The sequence below is a fragment of the Rhinoraja longicauda genome, chromosome 22 (genome assembly GCF_053455715.1).
Source record: "Rhinoraja longicauda isolate Sanriku21f chromosome 22, sRhiLon1.1, whole genome shotgun sequence".
NCBI lineage: Eukaryota > Metazoa > Chordata > Chondrichthyes > Rajiformes > Arhynchobatidae > Rhinoraja > Rhinoraja longicauda.
In genome coordinates, this window is record NC_135974.1 from 27,085,074 (window position 1) to 27,105,508 (window position 20,435).

Genomic DNA, 20,435 nt, shown 5'->3' on the forward strand with positions numbered 1-20,435 from the left:
TTTGCAATGTCTTTGTAAAAATGTGCTCAAAAAGTACACATTTGTCACACAATAACTCATTCCCAGAAAACTGATTTAGTAAATCTGGTGCCAACAAAAATTGGACTAATGATAGGCACCATTTTTGTGTGCATCATTATTGTTGGTTAACATTGATTAAGAAAATAATTTATAACAAAAGGATTTTTCAACAGGAAGGCTATTGTTAGCAGTATTGTCTGTTACCTGTCTGTAAACAAAGGAAGAATTCAGGATTTTTGTGCATTAAGTATGATGCATAACGGGCTAGATTTGTAAAGTGACAACCTTAGCCATTAGTCCACACAGGTGAAAGTTAAGTTCATTGACTCATGCTTGACTCATGCCATTGTGAATTGCTATAATTAGTACATTCTACTCACTTGAAGCTCTACTACATTAAGTAATTGGTATGTTACCTTGAGAACTTATATCTGTTATAACAGGTAACTAGATTCCTAAGTGACCACATTTACATTCATAAAGGTTACTATTGTTAGAGTCACTGCACATTATCCCTCACCCCTCTCCTTCTCCTCCCCACCAGTTCTGACAAATTGTCACAAGCAAATAGGGACACTAGCGAAAGGGTGTTTGCAGACTGATGCAGTTACAACAAAGAAAGATTCTTGATACTTGTAATTTCTTATTTGTTGAAATCTCTTGACTTTTCCAAATCTCTCGATACTTACCCGAGTAACAAGTGCAGGCTGAGGCAAGATGGTGTCTAATTCTTCAGGTGTCACAATGGAACTGTATTTAGTTGATATTTATGCACACACACTTTCTTGTAGAAATCACTGGGTAGTGATCAGAAATAGGAACTTCGATGAGTTTTTTTGAAACTCCAGGAAGGTTGGGGTGAATGGGAGGGGTAAGGGGAGGATGGTGGTTTTTTGGCAGGATAGGGCCGGTCCTAGATTGGGACCTGGAAGTCATGACATCTCATTCACTGCGAATAAAATTTCTATTGCTATGGCAGTTCAGCAGCTTAATGGTCACACATTTCACTGATTCTAACTTCACTTCTAATTTTCAAACTGAACTGAAACTCTCTCATGATAAGTAGCCCCGAATCGTGTCGTGTTTTGTAATGAGGTCCTTTTATTTTTAATAATAGGATTGATTGTGCTGGAATATTGAAGCTGAGAAATGCTGACATCGAACTGAGGAAAGGGGAGACGGACATTGGCAGGAAGAACACGAGGGTCAGGCTGGTTTTTCGAGTCCACATTCCCCAGTCCAGCGGCAGGACTCTCTCACTGCAGGCTGCGTCCAATCCCATTGAATGCTGTAAGTTTTCTATTGCATTTAAATCTGAATTGTCAGCCTAGAAATGCTAAACAGCTTAAATTGCAACTATTCTGTTCTTCGTTTGAAAGGAATTGTCAATTGTCCTTTTAAAATGAGCCGTTTCTAACACTGTTAATCTTCCCCAAAATGTACTCTTGTCGTGCTGTTGAATTTCATCCCACACAAACACATGTAGAACTGTTCTCAAGTACCGACATGCTTTCAATGGTGATAGCGCAGAATACAGTGGAGTAGAAACCTGTTCCTCGTCTCATGTGGTCACAGCACGATAGAGTATAAATATCTTACTCCACTGCTCAAATTTACTTCTATTGATTCCAATGTAACAATACTTTTTTTAAAACTCTATTTGGAATATATTAAACATTCTTAAGTTTTATAGTGTAAAAAATCCTTCTCCTTGACTTCCTCATTGGATTTAATAATGAGTATATTTAATGGTCTGTTGAACTGGTCTCGCCCACTTGGAAATATTTTGTTTGTACGCAACCCTTTCAAACCCTTTTATAATCTTATAGTGCTATTGTATCACCCAACAGCCTTCTCTGTTTATTCAAATTGTTCAGTCTTTAATATTATCTCAGTTCTAGTATTGTCTTTCTGAATCCCTCTTGCACCCTTTTCTAATGGCTTTTAGGTTTCCACTTTTTACTTGGATTTACTGAATAAATAAATAACAGTGTCTCAAACATGGACAAATGAAGCTTCAGTTCTAAATTTAAGTTGCACAAGTTACTAATACAGCTCTCTAAAGTCCTAGTAATTTTTATAGAAAGAATGTATTTGAAGAACAATGAAGATTATTTTTCAAGCAAGTGTATCGCCTGATTTCTCTAATTATTTTCTAAGCTTTTAAACTGTTTACTTAGTGACATCTACGCTGGCATCAACTGCATGTAGTGAATATAAATAAAGCACCACTAATCGTTTCAACTAATATTTTCACAAGTAGGTACTGTTATGATTTATCACATACTCCAGAATAATTGGCATCATCAAGGAGTCTTACAGCATGGAGACTCTCGGCCCATGCCCCATCTTGCCCACACTGGCCAACATGTCCCATCTACAACAGTTCCACCAATCTGCGTTTGGTCCATATCCCTCTAAACCTGTCCTATCCTCGTACCTGTCTAAATGTTTCTTAAATGTTACGATAGTACCTGCCTCAACTATCTCCACTGGCACCCACCACTCTTTGTGTGACAAAGTTACCCCTCAGGTTCCTAATAGATCTTTCCCTCCCCTTGCCTTAAACCTATGTCCTCTGGTTCTCGTGCGTCTATTCCTCTCATGATTTGGTAGATGGGCTATAAAAACAGTTATTGTCAATTATTGTCCCATAACTTGAGAATGGAAAAAAATACTCTGCCTAACTGTTCAAGCTCACCCAACTGCGTCATAATTGCGGTTGCCTATTAGACATTTAAAAGGAATGTCCATTGCTGTTATTCAACGGACAGTTGTTAAACATGAAACTACTTTCAAATACAATAGACTAAAACTCACAATCAGTCAGGAGTTGCCTAGAATTATCGCTGATTTCTGAAGGTTTGTATTTTCCAGCACAATCGTAAGTTCTTCTGGAGGAGCTAGCTCAGTGTGGGGCGAGGGAGATTGAGAGCGATCTCCGCTGTGCGATGGCATTAAATGGGTGTGACCAAAACAAGCCCCAACCACAGAATAAATGCCTGACAGCTGCCAAAGTAAACACCAGAAATAGTCAGAAATTTCATTGCTGAGAAACGTATATCAGAAATTTGAAAGCACTTATTCCCTCAGACGTAAAAAAGGGCCACCATCCCGAAAGGTCACCTATCCATGTTCTCCAGGGATGCTGCCTGACCCGCTGAGTTACTCCAGCATTTTGTGTCTTTCTTTAGTAAACCAACATCTGCAGTTCCTCGTTTCTGCTTTTTAATCCTCGAGAGACTTTTAAAAGCCAAATTAAGAAAGCTGCAAACCAAAATATTTAAGCAATGAAACAAAATCAAAAGTATATGGTACTTGCCAATGTATCTCACGGACATTCACCTTATTGAAATAAGCCTTGCTCAGCCCAGATGCATCCTGATGCAGGATGTTCATGCAAATTCCACACCATAAGCTGGCAATTCACCACCACAGCTCTCTAACTCCTTGCAGGGCTTGAAGAATCAGAAAGCATTCAAAAAGATTTCAGCAACTCGCTGATTGCAATGTTGGAACTCTCCTTGTGTGCCGATGTCTTCATTGCCCTATGTTGCTGAGCATTACAGAAGGAAATACTAACGGTTTCGGGGACAGTTAGCTTCACAGTGTTTAGAGTTTAGAGATACAACATGGAAACATGCCATTCGGCCCACTAAATCCATACAGACCTTCGATTACCTATTCACAGTACTTCAATGTTATCTCACTTTCACATCCCCTCCCTAATATTAGGGGTACATTTCTCATACTCTCACACATTAGGGGCAATTTAAAAAGGCTGATTAACCCACATACCCACACATCTTTGGGATCTGGGAGGAAACCAGAGCACCCGGTGGAAGCCCACATGGTCACAGCGAGAATGTGCAAACTCCGCCCAGATAGCACCCGCAGTCAGAATCGAACTGGGGTCTTGGCACCGTGAGGCAACAGCTCTACCAACTGCATTATTTATGAATAATGATAAAAGTATTCATGATAAAAGTTCCAAAACGAGGCTGTTAGCACCGAGCCCCCAGAGTATGATTAGAGAATAATCATAGTGTAAGAAAATGACTGCAGATGCTGGTACAAATCGAAGGTATTTATTCACAAAATGCTGGAGTAACTCAGCAGGTCAGACAGCATCTCTGGAGAGAAGGAATTCCTTGCTGAGTTACTCCAGCATTTTGTGAACAAATACCTTCGAGAGAATAATCATATTCTGATATCAGTGGTGCAACAGTAGAGTTGCTGCCTTGCGGCACTTACAGCACCAGAGTCCCGGGTTCGATCCCGACTACGGGTGCTGTCTGCACGGAGTTTGTACGTTCTCCCCGTGGCCACATGGGTTTTCTCCAAGATCCTCGGTTTCCTCCCACACTCCAAAGACATAAAGGTATGTAGGTAAATTGGCTTGGTAAATGTAAAAATTGTCCCTAGTGTGTGTAGTATAATGCTAATGTGCTGGGATCGCTGGTCGGCACAGATCCGGTGGGCCAAAGGGCCTGTTTCCGCGCTGTATCACCAAACTAAATTAAATAAGCTGCAGGAGTATCTATGTGTGTCGTGTTCTGGTTCCCTGGTCTGTACCCCCTGCAAATAGGCTCTGGGTCAAAAGACACCCCCTCTACCACATTTACCACACTTCTTCAATGTAACCTGATAACGTTCATATTGTTTCCCCTTTGAACACTAATTTCATGTGAGAACATTACACTTGACAGCACAATTTGACCCGACAGAAATATCGTTATATCCATTATTCACAAATCTCTGGTATTCACAAAATGCTGAAGTAACTCAGCAGGTCAGGCAGCATCTCGGGAGAGAAGGAATGGGTGACATTTCGGGTCGAGACCCTTCTTCAGAGGATTTTTTTCCTATTCACAAACCTCTTGCAGTTTTCAACAGAGATTAACAAAGTTGATTTGAGAATGGATGTCTCTCAGTTTTCCTGTAAATATATCTTCCTAAATTTGCATGCTTAACTGAGGCTGATTACATTATGTGGAGAACTTTCATAACAATGGTGCCACAGAAATTCATACAATTAGTTCCTGATCTAATCCTGGGCTTGTATATACTGGAATTTAGAAGGATGAGGGGGGATCTTATTGAAACATATAAGATAATTAGGGGATTGGACACATTAGAGGCAGGAAACATGTTCCCAATGTTGGGGGAGTCCAGAACAAGGGGCCACAGTTTAAGAATAAGGGGTAGGCCATTTAGAACGGAGATGAGGAAGAACTTTTTCAGTCAGAGAGTGGTGAAGGTGTGGAATTCTCTGCCTCAGAAGGCAGTGGAGGCCAGTTCGTTGGATGCTTTCAAGAGAGAGCTGGATAGAGCTCTTAAGGATAGCGGAGTGAGGGGGTATGGGGAGAAGGCAGGAACGGGGTACTGATTGAGAGTGATCAGCCATGATCGCATTGAATGGCGGTGCTGGCTCGAAGGGCTGAATGGCCTACTCCTGCACCTATTGTCTATTGTCTATTGTCTATTGTCTAAAACAGAAACCCGTATGATTGAGTCTAATTCCGTAACAATATTATTGAAAACACCAACAATTGCAGAGCATTGAGCAGGAAAGCCCAACTCCAGGTGTAAAATGAGAGGCAAACTGTTATTTTTTTATATTCATTCCTGCATCTGTTTTTGATTTAAAATGACTTGTGCTGAAAACTTTGTCAGCCCTGGTCAATTTTAATTCTGCTACAATTGCATCATTTACTCATCTGACTTTGTTACATTTGGTTTGTTGAACAGATGTGTTTGTTGTGATGTTCTATTTTAAGTTTTGAAATGGAATTCATTATGCACATTGGCATTGCAGTGAGATATCATGACAGGAATAGCTGATCAAGATCAACACTTGTTAACAGAAACCTTCATCAAGTGAAATCATGCATAGGCTTCACAAAACCCAGAAGTTCTGTTGAGAGAGAGAGAGAGAATGAAGAGCAGTGAGTCAGCACACAATGCTTGTGGAAGCAATTCTGCTTCTTATGTCATTTTTAAATTAATTCCTTAGTTTAACAGAGATGGGAGGACAAGTACAGTCACGATGCAAACTGTTGTTGTTGCAGTTCCTTAAGAGTCAAGAGTCAAGAGTGTTTTATTGCCATATGTCCCAGATAGAACAATGACATTTTTACTTGCAGCAGCACAACAGAATATGTAAACATAGTGCACTGTAAACAACATAATAACTGAGAAGAAAAAAGTTCAGTGTGTGTATATATACATATACACACATATACCTACATACATATGCACACACACACACAATAATAGTGCAAAAAGATAAAACCAATGCTCCCAAGTTTATGTAGTTCAGAGCTTATTTGGAGGCTGTGGTGTTTAATAGCCTGATGGCTGTAGGGAAGAAGCTATTCCTGAACCTGGACGTTACAGTTTTTAGGCTCCTGTACACAAACCACAGATTGTTTTTTGCATCATTCAGTTACATTTCAAGTACCGGCAAACCTTTTCTAATTATCATCAATACTTTAACAAAATTATGTTCAATACTTTTCACATTTTCCCAAATTAATATTGTTTAAAATGGTTTCGAAAAAACAGCCGCTACTTGTAAACAGCGTTCTTTTCTTAAAATAGATCAACTAATGGGTGTGGGATGACTTGGAATTTTAAATCATCTGGAACATCTTGTTAAAAACAAACAAATGCAATCTGCTGATTTTATTAATATACAATTACCCAAACAATTAATTTTCTGACTGCTGCTCTGAAATGCGTCATTTGTTGAAAAGCTCTTTGGGGTGTGCTGAGGAAATAAAATTGCTATGAAATGTTGTTTGTATCTTAAGTGCAGATAGAAAAATAAACTGCCTTTTGGGATTTTGTGGAGCATCTTAAATTCTTTGAGGTTCCCCATGTTATTAATACCACATTTACATGAAGACATTGATCTTGGCACTGTAGACAGCTTCATTATCAAAATGGCAGAAGGGAATCAGCTGCAGCTGATTAGGTAGATTTAATGGTGTAAATGAGGGGCCATTTAATTGATACAGCATCATATTGTACTGATGAAGTGAATGAGGGTCTCCAGTGCTTTGTGCTCAGGGCATAAATCCTAGATGCAGGAAAGATGTTCCCAATGTTGGGGGAGACCAGAACCAGGGGTCACAGTTTACAAATAAGGGGTAGGCCATTTAGGACTGAGGTGAGAAAAACCTTTTTAACCCAGAGAGTTGTGAATCTGTGGAATTCTCTGCCACAGAAGGCAGTGGAGGCCAATTCACTGGATGTTTTTAAGAGAGAGTTAGATATAGCTCTTAGGGCTAACGGAATCAAGGGATATGGGGAAAAAGGAGGAACGGGGTACTGATCAGCCACGATCATATTGAATGGCGATGCTGGATCGAAGGGCTGAATGGCTTACTCCTGCACCTGTTTTCTATGTTTCTATGAATCTCAAAAAAAGTTGCTGTAACAGTGAAATATACTTTCTCAACTATCTCCACTGATAATTTGCAATAAATGTACTTTCTTTTATTTTTTCCAGCTCAGAGATCCGCCCATGAGCTACCGATGGTGGAAAAGCTGAGCACAGACAATTGTTTAGTCACCGGTGGACAGCAAATGATCCTTAATGGTCAAAACTTCACGACTGAGTCAAAGGTGGTTTTCACGGAGAAGACCCCTGGTGAGTTATGTTTCTCTTTTCTTTTTTTCTATTTTTCTGCATGTTTTTCTTTTTTCAATCCTTTGAATACAAATTGAACTGAATCACTAATCAAATCTAAAACAAATTGAATTGCATCCTTCAGACTTTCTACTGCTTGTATAAATGTGTGGAGTTTGCATGTTTTCCCTGTGGTTTCCTCCGGGCACTCTGGTTTCCTCCCACAACCCAAAGTCATGCAGGTTTGTAGGTTAATTGGCCTCTGTAAAATTGCCCCTCGTGTGCAGGGAGTGGATTAGAAAGTGAGATAACATAGAACAAGTGTGGTGATAGCATAGAACATAGAATGGTGACTGATGGTCGCCACGGTCTTGGTGGGCCGAAGGCCCTGCTTCCATGTTGTATCTCTAGACTAAACATTAACAAAGGACGTCCAATTTTGTTACACTCGTTGCACTGATATACTCTTGTTGCATGCATGACTGAAGTGGTAAAGGTTCACACTGGTAGATTAATTAATATTCTTGTGAGAAAAAAAAGGAACTTCAGTTTACACATTCAAGGTTTAGGTTTATTGTGTGTGGGAGGAGACCGGAGTACCTGGAAAAAAACCACGCGGTCACGGGGAGAATGTACAAAAACTCCATACAGACAGCACCAGTAGTCGGGATCAAACCTAGATCTCTGGCGCTGTAAGACAGCGACTCTACCGCTGCACCACTGTGCCGCCCCATATGATGCAGGATATGACGCAGGTAAGTCTGAGCTTGGGGTATTGTGTACCGGTGGGAGAGTCATTGTCCTCCGCCAGTAGACTGCTGAAACGATGAGGCTACGATGCATCAAAGGAGCCCATGTGTACAAAGATATTGTATGAATATCTGTTTATTAATCGCGTACATAGTGGGAATGTTTTTATTTATTGTCACAAAATGATGTACATTTACGGCACAAAACCATTCATGCTCATGATGCCCCACAAAACCTTATCCAATTCCATCAGTTTCATTTTCAGTTCTTTCTTCCTCATTTGTTGACCATAAATGATAGAGTATTGTGTTCTCGGAGTCATACATCCTGGAAACAGGCCCTTCATTCCAACTTGCCCTTATCGACCAACATGTCCCATCTACACTAGTCCCTTTTTTACTTATGTAGGCCAAGCGCAGGCAGGTGGGGCTAGTTCTTAATGTGTGAATCATAACAAATTGGCAGTAGAAAATAAGAACAGTTTCAAAACCTATCTCATTAAGAATGATCTTTTCACACCCTCCTATAAACATTATTTACACGATCGTTGACAAGAACAGCAACACTGTTTACAAGATCATTCTTTAGCTCTACTGAAGCAGATTATTATCACTATTGTACATCTGGATTTTTCAATGCTACTTTGCTTGTAGAGAGATGCCAATATTTTGCATATAGCTCGGGTAACAAACTTATCCAAATGGCCCATGGGTATGAAGGCACAAGGAACTGCAGATGTACGTTTACTAAAAATGACACAAAGTGCTGGAGTAACCCAGCGAGTCAGGCAGCATCTCTGGAGAACATGAATAGGTGATATATTAAATCAGGATTCTTCTTCAGACTGATTGTAGTCGGGGGGGGGGATATGATACCTTGCTCTATCCTGCCCCAACATCCCTTCCATCTTTCTCCCCCTTAGTGCAATCACTGAGGAACGTTCCTGACCCAAAATGTCTTGCAGTCATGTTCTCCAGAAATGCTGCCTAACCCGCTGAGTTACACTATGTCCTTGAGCATGAATGTTGAACTTGCAGCATTAACACCATTAATAATACATTACGATTGGAAAAATCTTCTCAGAGAAATTCTATCTTTTAGGGATTGTGCCAATTTGCAGCCTCTCTTCATAAGAATTGCTGTTCAAGTTATTATGTCAAAGGGAAAGATAGTTCATTGTACATTATGTGGGCAAGACCGATCTTTGAGTATTGTGTGCAGTTTTGAGCCTCCGATCTAAAAAAATAAAGATACAATGGAGGGAGTGCAGCAAAGTCTCTGCAGTTTGGTTGCAAGAATGGAGGATTTGACACAAGAGGAGAGTTGAGTAGATTAAGCCTGAGTTCTGTACAGTACAGAAGAAAGAGAGACATCCCCCATATAACAGAACAGTACAGCACAGGACTGGGCCCTTCAGCCCACAATCATTGTGCCAAACATGAAGTTAATTAAAGTGATCTCATCTGCCTGGACATGATCCATATCACTCTATTCCTTGCAATTCCATGTGCCGATCTAAAAGCCTCTTTAATGCCACCATCAGATTTGCCTCCACTACCACCCCTGGAAATGTGTTTCAAGACCCCACCACCCTCTGTGTAAAATAAATTGGCTTCACACATCTCCATTAAACTTTCCTCATTAAAACTCACACAATCCTTATAAAATCAACAGGCTGGGTGCAGGAAGGCTTTTCCCTTGGCTGTGCAGTACAGCATCAGGGACCATAGGCCTAGAAAAAGGGTTAGGCTGTTTAGCAAGGGGACGAGAGGACATTTCTTCACACAGGGAAGGGTTAATTTTTAGAATTCTCTACATCGGATGAATGTGGCTGCTCAATCACTGAGTTTGCTCAAAACAGAGATCAATAATATATTTTTTGGATATTGGTGAATCAAGTGAAATGGATGTACGAAAGAAAACACGTGTTGAGGTAGAGGATCAACCATGATCCTGGTGAATGGTAGAACAGGCTCAGAGGGCCAGCTCTTGTATTATATGTTCTTGCGTTATGTGAATTACTTGCGTTGTTAGACTCCATAATGCAGTTTGCTGTTGTTGCACAAACAATGGTTGGGTTATTGAGTTTGCTCCGTTTCATGTGGTCAGAAAGGGGTGGCAGGAAACCAAAAGTTAATTATTGTTAAATGCAATGTGTGTTTCATAATTGCTGCTGAATCTGTGTACTTTGCCAACTGTTTTTAAAAAAAACTGAAATATAGAACGGAACCTGAAGCAAATGCAATAGACCAGATCCACTTACCATTTGCCACTCACTCTCCAAACGTTTAATGGAAGCAATTATATTAACTATGATATCATATCATATCATATCATATCATATCATATATATACAGCCGGAAACAGGCCTTTTTGGCCCTCCAAGTCCGTGCCGCCCAGCGATCCCCGTACATTAACACTATCCTACACCCACTAGGGACAATTTTTACATCAGCCCAGCCAATTAACCTACATACCATCATCCGAACCAGTGGGGAACGTGCAAGGTGGGTCTAGGTTTGTCTCCATCATCAAATAGCTCATGATGAAGGTTTATGTGAACAATGGGCACTTGAGCATTTTAAATACATCTGGCTTGAAAGAGCAACTGAAAAGGGAAAATAATGCAGGGCTATAGGGAAAAGGTAGGAAATTGGGAATTACTGAGCCAGCACAAATGGATGGACTTAACGGCTTGGTTCTGTGCTACATCATTTTCATAGTTCTAATCCACAGACCATCACTGGTGTATTGAGAACATAGAATATAAATTCATCATGATTCTGTACACTTTGGATAGCTTGATTGTCTTTCCGCTGACTGGTTAGCAAGCAATAAAAGCTATTCACTGTACCTCGGTACATCTGACAGCAAACTAAACTGATAAACTAAACTGAATTAATGGACGGCACCATCACAGCCGTATTATTTATTGCTGATCAGGTCAAATCTGAAGACATTTGTTGTCCAAACTGTTTGGGAAAAGGGTTGTTTAAAATAATCCAATAAGTCTGGGGATGATTGTCAATATATTTTTTTCTAGTTTGAGTTAAGTTTATTGTCAAGTGTACCGAGATAGTGAAAAACCTTTGTCACCTGCTAACCAGTAGATGGAAGGACAATACATGATTACAATCGAGCTATCCACAATGTACAGATACATGATAAAGGGAATAACTTGAATAATGTTTATAGAAACATGAAAATAGGTGCAGGAGTAGGCCATTCAGCCCTTCGAGCCAGCACCACCATTCAATATGATCATGGCTGATCATCCAAAATCAGTACCCCATTCCTGCTTTCTCCCCATATCCCTGATTCCATTAGCCCTAGGAGCTATATCTAATTCTCCCTTGAAAACATCCAGTGAATTGGCCTCCACTGCCTTCCAGAGAATTCCACAGATTTACAACTTTATTGCAAGACAAAGTCTGCCCAAAGATAGTGTGAGGGTCTCTGATGAGGTAGATAGTAGTTCAGGACTGCTCTCTAGTTGTAGGTAGCATGATTCAGTTGCCTGATAACAGCTTAGTTAGAATCATCCATGTGCATTGGTAAGGTGTCTCATGCATATAAGGCCAATCCACCACATTACTCATTTGGCATACTCAAACACAGTGACAACAAATTACAAGTTGAAAACCACACCGTGCTATTTCCCCAGATTTCTATAAATGGTTTTATTCACACAATGCTGGAGTAACTCAGCAGGTCAGGCAGCATCTCGGGAGAGAAGGAATGGGTGACGTTTCGGGTCGAGACCCTCTTCAGACTGATGTCAGGGGGGCGGGACAAAGGAAGGATATAGGTGGAGACAGGAAATGGTATTTATGATAGCTTTTCCCTCATGGTTCAGAAATAAAGAATGAATGAAGTTGGCAGGAAGGAACTGCAGATGCTGGTTTAAATCGAAGATAGACACAAAATGCTGGTGTTACTCAGTGGGACAGGCAACATCTCTGGAGATAAGGAATGGGTGACGTTTCAGGTCCAGACCCTTCTTCAGACTGATCAGTTAGTCTGACATCAGCGGTGGGGAAGATGCTGGAGTTAATTATAAAAGACGAAATTGCGGAGCATTTGGATAGCAGTAACAGGATCGTTCCAAGTCAGCATGGATTTACGAAGGGGAAATCATGCTTGACTAATCTTCTGGAAATTTTTGAGGATGTAACTAGGAAAATTGACAGGGGAGAGCCTGTGGATGTGGTGTACCTCGACTTTCAGAAAGCCTTCGACAAGGTCCCACATAGGAGATTAGTGGGCAAAATTAGAGCACATGGTATTGGGGGTAGGGTACTGACATGGATAGAAAATTGGTTGACAGACAGAAAGCAAAGAGTGGGGATAAATGGGTCCCTTTCAGAATGGCAGGCAGTGACTAGTGGGGTACCACAAGGCTCGGTGCTGGGACCGCAGCTATTTACAATATACATTAATGACTTGGATGAAGGGATTAAAAGTACCATTCGCAAATTTGCAGATGATACAAAGCTGGGTGGTAGTGTGAACTGTGAGGAAGATGCTATGAGATTGCAGGGTGACTTGGACAGGTTGTGTGAGTGGGCAGATGTATGGCAGATGCAGTTGAATGTGGATAAGTGTGAGGTTATCCACTTTGGTGGTAAGAATAGTAAGGCAGCTTATTATCTGAATGGTGTCAAGTTAGGAAAAAGGGACGTTCAATGAGATCTGGGTGTCCTAGTGCATCAGTCACTGAAAGGAAGCATGCAGGTACAGCAGGCAGTGAAGAAAGCCAATGGAATGTTGGCCTTCATAACAAGAGGAGTTGAGTATAGGAGCAAAGAGGTCCTTCTGCAGTTGTACAGGGCCCCAGTGAGACTGCACCTGGAGTACTGTGTGCAGTTTTGGTCTCCAAATTTGAGGAAGGATATTCTTGCTATTGAGGGCATGCAGCATAGGTTTACTAGGTTAATTCCCGGAATGGCGGGACTGTCATATGTTGAAAGACTGGAGCGACTAGGCTTGTATACACTGGAATTTAGAAGGATGAGAGGGGATCTTATCGAAACATATAACATTATTAAGGGGTTGGACACGTTAGAGGCAGGAAACATGTTCCCAATGTTGGGGGAGTCCAGAACCAGGGGCCACAGTTTAAGAATAAGGGGTAGGCCATTTAGAATGGAGATGAGGAAACACATTTTCAGTCAGAGAGTTGTAAATCTGTGGAATTCCCTGCCTCAGAAGGCAGTGGAGGCCAATTCTCTGAATGCATTCAAGAGAGAGCTAGATAGAGCTCTTAAGGATAGCGGAGTCAGGGGGTATGGGGAGAAGGCAGGAACGGGGTACTGATTGAGAATGATCAGCCATGACCACATTGAATGGTGGTGCTGGCTCGAAGGGCCGAAAGGCCTACTCCTGCTCCTACTGTCTATTGTCTATTGTCTATTAAGTGCCAAGAAGATATTTTACATTTTGGAACTTTAGATCAGTATTCTGTTGAAGCAGATTCCACATGTTTATACTGGACTGTAATGCAGTATGTTAGCTGCCCCTGAATTTCATTTGGAATCGTTCATTTATATTCATTCAAATTAATATCTATTCTTAGAGGGAGCTGATGTAAAGGAGCTCATTTCAGATTCAATTTAAGACGAATGTCATTTTCAGTGCATTTTAGTTAAAGTTATATCGTATTAAAAGTACCATTCGGATGATGAGTGGTATAAAGAAATAAATTTAAGTTGAGTAGAACAAGACAAAACAACATTGAGCAGGATCTAGTTTTGCATGTTTCCTTCATGGAGCTTTCAACAATGTGATACGTTCCCATGATGTGGAAGAAAGAACAAGAGGATAAGATGCATAACCAAAATAAATCTAATGGTTTAACAAAAGTGATTTGGTGATTAGATAGGCCAAAATGTGAAAATTGTATTACTAAAAATGGATTGAATCTCAAATGTTCCTCAGGCAGCACAGTGGCACAGTGCCGCAGTGGTAGAGCTGCTGCCTTACAGCGCCAGAGGCCCGGGTTCGATCCTGACCACGGGTGCTGTCTGTATGGAGTTTGTTTGTTCTCCCTGTGACCACATGAAGTCTCAGCTGAAAGGAAAAACAAAGTGTTGGTGGAACACAGAGGGTCGGACAACATTTGGGGAGGGATTGAATGGTAAAGGGGTGGCATTCCCTGCCCAGATGTTGCCCGACCCACTGAGCTCCTCCAACATTTGTGTTCTGCTCATGATTCCAGCATCTGCAGGCTCTTGTATCTCCAATCTGCTGAAGAAACGTTGACCAGCATCTGTGGGTGAAAAGGTACAGTTGATGTTTCAGGTTGAAACCTTGGTCTCAATATTAGGTAACAGAGTACTGCCCTTATGAAGACAAAGTCCCTTTTTCACATTGGGAACACCCTTTGTGTGGCACCAGAATCATGCTGAATGGAATAAACTAAGAAGAGATTCGGGTAGCTCAAATCTGCTCATCCATGAGGCAACATGGATCATGACCAAAAGCTACAGATGTGAACACCACCACATTTGTCACCCATTGATCTGACCACAGCCCACACTCCACTCTTACTTTCAGGCCATGGTTAAATGATGGGTGCAGAAGGGCATATCAGGAGAGCACTGGGCATATGAGGCACCAATCTGATGAAACTTCGAGACAGGAATACTTGTGAGAGTGAATCAGTAAAAGCAGCAGGCAAAAGGCAGGACAATGTGGCTCATAATAGACTAATCAGAACAAATCTCTGCCGCATCAGGTCATGAAATGTGGTGACTATTGAACACTAACAGATGGAAGAAAGAACACCAAGAACATCTTTTAGTTTAGTTTAGTTTAGTTTAGAGATACAGCATAGAAACAGGCCCTTTAGCCCACCAGGTCTGAACGTACCAGCGATCCCTGCACACCAACACAACACAAGGGACAATTTACAACAAAACCAAGCCAATTAACCTACAAACCTGTGCAGGGAAGAACTGCAGATGCTGGTTTAAATCGAAGGTAGACACAAAATGCTGGATTAACTCAGCGGGACAGGCAGCATCTCTGGAGAGAAGGAATGGATGACGTTTCGGGTCAAGACCCTTCTTCAGTCTGAAAAGTCACCCATTCCTTCTCTCCAGAGATGCTGCCTGTCCCACTGAGTTACTCCAGCATTTTGTGTCAACCTACAAACCTGTACGTCTTTGGAGTGTGGGAGGGAACTGGAGCACCCGGAGAATACCTGTGCAGGTCACAGAGAGAAAGTACAAACTCCATACAGACAGCACCCATAGTCAGGATCGAACTCGGGTATCTGGCGCTGTAAGGCATTAAATCTACTGCTGCGCCACTGTGCTGCCCTCTATCTCTATACTCAATGATGGTGGGGCCCAGCACATATACATTAAAAACAAGGCTGAAACATACGCACGCATTTACAAAGTGGTTGATCCATCTTGACTTCCTCTAGAGATCCCCCACTATTACAAAAATCAGTTTTCGACCAAATCGATTTGCTCCATGTGATATAAAGAAATAGCAGGGAACATTAGATGAAGGATAGATTATGGACTCAGACAACATCCCAGCTGGAGCAGTGAAGATTGCACTCCAATGACAGGAGTTCCAAATCACATAAAGAAAACCGGTTTTGATCATTGGAAGTCAATAATCCCAGTCTTGTGACATTTCCGCAATAGCTCATCAGGGCTCTACGCTGGACCCGACCATCTTCAGTTACTTTATCAATGACTTTCCTTCCAACAAAAGATGTTTGCTGACGATTATACAAAGTTGCTTCACATCTACTCATGATGTAGCTTCACAGAACTTTAGTTGGACCACCATTTGGAGTATTCCCTGCAGATCTGGTCGCTCCATTGCTGGAAGGATGCGGTGGAGGCTTTGAAAATGGTACGGAGGAGGTTTACCAAATTGATGCCTGGATTAGGGGAGTATTAGCTACAGGGAGAAGTTGGACAGATTTGAATTGTTTTCACTGGAACGCCAAAGGTTGCTGGGAGACCCGATAGCAGTAAATAAAATTATGAGACGCATAGGTAGGATAGACAGTCAGAACCTTTTTCCCAGTATGGAAAAATCAAATACTACAGTGCACAGCTTTAAGGTGAGAAGGACAAAGTTTAAAGGAGATATGCGGAGCATCTTTTGTACACTGAGGGTGGTGAGTGGCTGGAATGTGCAGCCGGGGATGGTGGTTGAGGCAGATATGATAGTGGCATTTAAGAGACTTTCGGATAGGCATATTGATATGCAGGGAATGGAGGGATATGGATGATGTGCATGAAGATAAGCATTGGTCTTGGCATTATGTTTGCCACAGATATCATGGGCTGTGGGGCCTCTACATGTGCTACATTTTACTATGTTCTATGTACTCAATAAATGAAGCTGTCCACAACAGCAATTAAGCTTGTGCCGATAACTGGGACCTAATATTTGTCCCACAAAATGGCACACAATTACAGTCTAAGCAAAAGAGTGTCTAGCTTTGATGATATTGCCACAACTGCATTCCTCATCATAAGCATCTTGGGATCACCCTTGACCAGAAATTCAACCATATCAGGAAAGAGCAGAAAAATACAGTGGCAAGTGATTTAACTCCTTGACAACGCACAGCCCCATCCCATCCGCTCAAACTTCCAAACAATGTAATTGTTACTATTCCACTTAATTGTTTAGACCTGTGCCACCCTTTATAATCTTGCTATTCTGCTGTCATATGTTGGCTTTACTCCTTACTATTAAAAAATATATCAACCAGGTCTCAAGATTTCTCAAAGGTTTTGTTTAACCTCAAATTAAATGTCTCCATTTTGTAAATCTTCCTTTCAGAAAGAAAAGCAATTATAATTTGCATGTTCCACATGACAGCCGTGTAATAGATTACCATTAGTAAGCCCATTAGTAGGCCAATAGGTCATTAGGTTGATGAAGGGTACGTCACCCATCCTTTTTCTCCAGAGATATTGCGTGACCTGCTGAGTTGCTCCAGTACTTTGTCTCCCATCAATAGGCCATTCCCCTTTAATGATCATAATTATATTTAGATATCAACACGACATGGTGGAACTTTGCATACACCAAACACCACAAAATATTTGAATTGATAAAAACTATTGAAATGTTGCGATTAGTTACACCTGAAATGTAAAAACAGACCAAGCTAATCCTGACATGAGGGTGTGATTGCACTTCAGCAGAGAGAAACATTGTTTTGACTCGTTAATATAACTTGTTTTCTGAGGTGAACTTATTTCACCCTATTTGAATCCACAAATCTGCCATGTAGAATTTTGCCAGAAATGAAAATGGTAGGTTAGGAGTTACCTGAATGCTCCTCAGCATCAACAACCTGTCACTGATTTATTTTCCTATAAATGTTTTGGAGCAGATTTGATTAGAAATTATCCCTATTGAGGTGAATCCTGTCAGATTTACCAGCATGCAGTGGCATATTTTTTTTTGCAGAATAGTTATTTTCTGCTCTTCCTGGTGTAATTCCTTAGCAATATAACTCACCCTGAGATTTTTTTTAACTGTCTGTAATGGAGTATTTTTCATTACATTGTTCGTATAAATGAACAAGCTAGGTATATTTTCTATAAAATAGGTGTAGTGTTGTATAGTGTAGAAAGAAAGAACTGCAGATGCTGGTTAGGACACAAAAGGACACAAAGTGCTGGAGTAACTTAGCAGGTCAGGCAGCATCTCTGGAGAATGTGGATAGGTGACATTTTGGGTCGAGATAGGTGACATTAAACCTTTAGTTTAGTTTAGAGATACAGCACAGAAACTGAGACCCGGGTCTCTGGCACTGTAAGGCAGCAACTCTGCCACTTCGCCACCTTGTCGCCCGTGCCACCATATGGCAGGGAAAGGAAAGCTGGAAAAGGGAAGTGGCAGGACAAAGCGTGACAAGTAATAGCTCAATAGAGCAGGGAGGCAAATGGTTGGAACAAATTCCAGAGATAAGAAAAGAAGGTGTGAGACAGGTTTGAAGAGATGCAAATTGGTAAGCCAGAGGTTGGAAAGTAGCGGAGGGAGGGGGTTGTATAACTCTTTATCACGCGAAGAGTTAAATAAGTAACCAACTGCACTTAATTCTTTGAAAGACAGAAATTCTGGATGGTTTCCACACTAACAGAAACAATCTGGAACTTTATAGCCTTTAAACTCTTAATTAATATGGGGAACCACTTCCAGCAAGTTTTCACTGGCTGTTCTCTTTGTACGGTGCTGAGAAGGCGGTGGGACATTGGTTTATAGTTTACCTTTGAAGATTGATCCGGTCTCTTGCATTTTACAGAGTTTTTAAAAATAAATATAACAAAATCATGTTAACTTTTTATCTTCTTTATACAAGGAAAGATATAACCAGCACTGCCAGGCATAAAGTAGCAGAATCCCTTCATGGAAAGGAGCAATGAGATTTAGATGTAATCAGTTTGAAAATGTATTGGTTCTGATAGATTATGTTTCTGCGGCTTCTGTAAAGTAAGCTTTAAATACGGATTTTTTACAGCAGGTAGAGGTGATAGGAATTAAAATTTGTTGCACACCTTGATGTAAGAGTTTAATAAAATATATATTTACCAACCATTTTATGTTGACTTGCCAATCAGTTCATTATTAATTGCTGCATATAATTAATGTCCTGTGCAATTGCACATGACACCTGTTCTTTACCTATATTCAGAGGAGAGCATAATACTTGGAAAAGAGTGAAATGTATAATTGCCAAGGAAAAAAATTTGAGGCCTCTAATTGAGGCCAAGAATTCTGCATTGAGTGCAAAGAGCAATCTGGCCACATAACTGCGCTCAAACTTTGCCTGTGTTAAAAGAATTTTTAGCTCAGATATCTGCTCAAATTCATTTGTATGTAACTGCATGGAAAACCATGATTCATCATGACTACGCAGCATTTTGTGTATGACTTTTTAAAAGAAGTGGCATAATTCCTTCATCTGGTAACGTATTACAATTTTATTACTGCTGAAAATATGTTCAGCACTGAAGATTAAAGAACCTCAATTTCTAGTGGATGTATCTTGTGGTGGAAAGAATGGAACGTCTGGGCTTGTATTCACTGGACTTTAGAAGGATGAGAGGGAATCTTATAGAAACATATAAAATTATTAAGGGATTGGACACGCTAGATGCAGGAAACATGTTCCCGATGTTGGGGAAAGTCCAGAACAAGGGGCAACAGCTTAAGAATAAAGGGTAAACTATTTAGAACTGAGATGAAGAAAAACGTTTTCACCCAGAGAGTTGTGAATTTGTGGAATTCTCTGCCTCAGAAGGCAGTGAAGGCCGATTCACTGGATGCATTCAAAAGAGAGTTAGATAAAGCTCTTACGGCTAACAGAATCAAGGGATATGGGGAAAAGGCAGGATGATTGTGGATGATCAGCCATGATCACGTTGAATGGCGGTGCTGGTTCGAAGGGCTGAATGGCCTACTCCTGCACCTATTTTTCTATGTATCTGTGTATGTAAATTCCTCATTTTTTTCTGCTGACAAGTTTTGGCCGATTTTACATGATTTATGCTGAAAGAAATCAGGTCGATCTGACAGAAACTTTAGATCTATATGTCTACTAGACCAAGTGGACCCGTTGGGCCCAAACCTCTCCTGCATTGGCTCTATCTAGATGGTAATGTATCAGGGCTATTAATCATGCCATTAATAGGGTCCCTTAAGAGATAAATTACAAAGCCTAAATGGTTGCTATGAGACGAAGATAGATAAATCCAGACATCTCAAAACACGCAATGGGGAGGCTCAAAATGAGATAATATTTCTTCTTGCGTGTTAACAAAACTAACTGGGAACTCAGCTCAGCAATTTGTCTAATTGGAAGTCAAGCTCTGCCACAAATTGCTGGGGAAAGTTATGAATTTGCCATTGATTTTCTCCCAGTCTTTAGGTCTCCTGTTTTGGATCTGCTGTTAATTTTGATCCAATGATCTCGAACACAATATATTTCTGTGTGGTTAGGGGCCTGCTTAACTGTCATGTTCCTCATGGTGAAATA

At 40.8% G+C, this 20,435-nt stretch overlaps 1 protein-coding gene across 1 annotated transcript in view; it reads left to right on the forward strand.

Moving 5' to 3' along the window:
* nfatc2a (nuclear factor of activated T cells 2a) overlaps window positions 1-20,435 on the forward strand; it is a 105,777-nt gene that overhangs the window by 27,421 nt on the left and 57,921 nt on the right. The window contains exons 5-6 of the mRNA XM_078419336.1: window positions 1,139-1,311; window positions 7,538-7,678. Of these exons, the coding sequence (XP_078275462.1) occupies window positions 1,139-1,311; window positions 7,538-7,678 (314 nt within the window). The remainder of the gene's footprint in view (window positions 1-1,138; window positions 1,312-7,537; window positions 7,679-20,435) is intronic.